This window comes from Emiliania huxleyi, assembly GCF_000372725.1.
Source record: "Emiliania huxleyi CCMP1516 unplaced genomic scaffold EMIHUscaffold_43, whole genome shotgun sequence".
Classification (NCBI taxonomy): domain Eukaryota; phylum Haptophyta; order Isochrysidales; family Noelaerhabdaceae; genus Emiliania; species Emiliania huxleyi.
The window spans coordinates 623,713-625,785 of NW_005198751.1; the positions used below are offsets into that span (position 1 = coordinate 623,713).

Consider the following 2,073-nt stretch of genomic DNA (forward strand, 5'->3'; position numbering starts at 1 on the left):
TCGGATAGGGCTCGAGGCGCCGTTTGTCCAGACGCCGTTCACGGGGCGAGTCGCACGTGTGTTGTGCTACACGTTTGGCGCTGATAGCGCGGCGCGGAGCGCCATTTGGGGCGGCGAGAAGGCGCTAGACGGCGTTCACGGCTCGAGGTGTGAAGAGACGCCGTTCACACTTTATTCTGTGAATAGGGCGCAGATCGCCGACTCAAGAGACGGCCTTCGCGGTGCGTACGCAGCGTGAGTTCCTCTGCACGCGCCGCGCTCTTTACGCGGCGCGCAGCGCCGCTAGAGCGGTTTGACGGCGCAAAAAAGACTTGCGGCTTTGAGGTGTGAAAAGACGGTTCTCACACTTTTCGGCTCGGGTAGGGCTCGAGGCGCCTTTTTATCAGACGCCGTGCAAGGGGCGCGTCGCGCGTGTGCTGCGCTGCACGGTGGTGGTTCGAACTGCCGCCTTGAGTGCCGCCGCGCCTCTCGCCTCCCCCCCCCTGGCTGAAGTGGGGGTCGGCCCGCAGAGCCCGAGCTCACCCGAGATGACCCTCCGGCTGGCGGGCCGCGCAGGTACCACTTGCGCGAGCTCGCCATATCTCCCCACATCTCGCAGGTACCACTTACGCGAGCTCGCCTGCCACTCCACCGTCGCATACTCGCAGCGGCTGCGCCAGGCGCGCGCCGAGAGTCGTTCGGGGGGGGGAGGGGGGGAGTGCGAGGCGGGCGGCATGTGAGGCGCGGTGTGGTGTGTCGGCGGGTAGGCTGGCAGCCTGGGCGAGGAGGGGCAGGGCCCGCTGCAGGTGCATTGCCGGCGCGCAGTGCTGGAGGTGCTCCTCCGCCGGAGGCGAGATTAGCCGAGATTCGCCGAGATTAGCCGAGATTAGCCGAGATTAGCCGAGATTAGCCAAGATCAGCTCGTGCTCCTCCGCCGGAGGCGAGAGGGCAGCATGCCCACGCATGTCCTCCCAGTGGACAGGGAGTCACTCTTCAGGAGCTGAGATAGGCCAGAGTACAGCTGGCTCAAGCGCGCCAAGTGCGGCGCCGTCAAGAACGCCGCCTCCCTCCCGTTCTGCGAGTACGTGCGGCAGTGCTTGCGGCAGGCGGGGGTGGCGCCGCTGAGCGAGGCGGAGGAGGCGGAGGTCGGCAGCGAGCTCGCGCCGCTCCTCGGCCAGTGGCGGCGCGTCGTCGTCTTCTTCGCCCTGCGCGCCCTGCTCGCTCCTCTGTGGGAGGCGCTGCTGCTGCTCGACCGGCTCCTCTTCCTCGGCGAGAGGGGCCACCTCGCCGCCCTCGTGCCACTCTTCGACCCGGCTCTCTCGCCGCGCAACTACGCCGTCGTCGGCGTGCGGCGGCTGCCGGGCGCAGACACCGACGCCGCGTTCGTCGCCGCGTTGCCGCCCGAGGCGGTCGCGATTTGCGATGGTGGGGACCCGGCGAGGGCCGAGCACGGAGCAGCTCAGCAGGTGAAACGACAAACGTGATTTACAGGCTGATAAAGAGTGGGGTCTACGGCTTTAAACTGATGACAGATGAGATTTTGGTGAGAGAATTTCCCTCTTCAATCTCTTGTCAGGTAAGGTAAGAGGTAAGGTAAACTTCTCCTTTTTTTTTACCTGTCGTCTCCCACGGCATTTAAAGTGCAAGGCCCAGTGCGCGTGGGTATGCGGTGTGTGTGTGTGTGTGTCTGTGTGTGTGTGTGTATCTCTTGTCATACTCCTGCGCATGCGCGGACGAGCGGCGTCGAGCCCGTGGAGAGTCTGCTGGAGACTCCCCCTGCGCCCTGCGCGCGGCTGCGCCCCCCCTCCCCCCCGCCCCCCCACGCGCACGCCACACGCGCGCACGCCACACACGCGCGCGACGCCGCTCTCTCTCCCTCCCTCACGGCTCCTCAGCTGTAGAGCGTATCCGAACCCATCTCACTATGGTCATGGTGCACCTCCCCCCCCCCCTCTCCCCCCCACGGGCCTCTTTACGGTCACGGCAGACAGAGGCCCTAGCCCCTCCGGCAGGCAGGCCACCTAGGCCCCGTACTAGCCTAGGGCACAGCCCTCCTAGGGCAGGCACAGCCCTCCTAGGGCAGGCCCGAGAACT

The 2,073-nt window shown here is 66.4% G+C and overlaps 1 protein-coding gene across 1 annotated transcript in view; it reads left to right on the forward strand.

Annotated features, from left to right (window-relative positions):
• EMIHUDRAFT_464286 (hypothetical protein) overlaps positions 1-1,463 on the forward strand; it is a gene marked incomplete at both ends in the record, with an annotated part of 3,113 nt that extends 1,650 nt beyond the window's left edge. Inside the window, 2 exons of the mRNA XM_005769239.1 lie at positions 187-234; positions 989-1,463. Of these exons, the coding sequence (XP_005769296.1) occupies positions 187-234; positions 989-1,463 (523 nt within the window). The remainder of the gene's footprint in view (positions 1-186; positions 235-988) is intronic.
• Between the last annotated feature and the right edge of the window lie 610 nt (positions 1,464-2,073).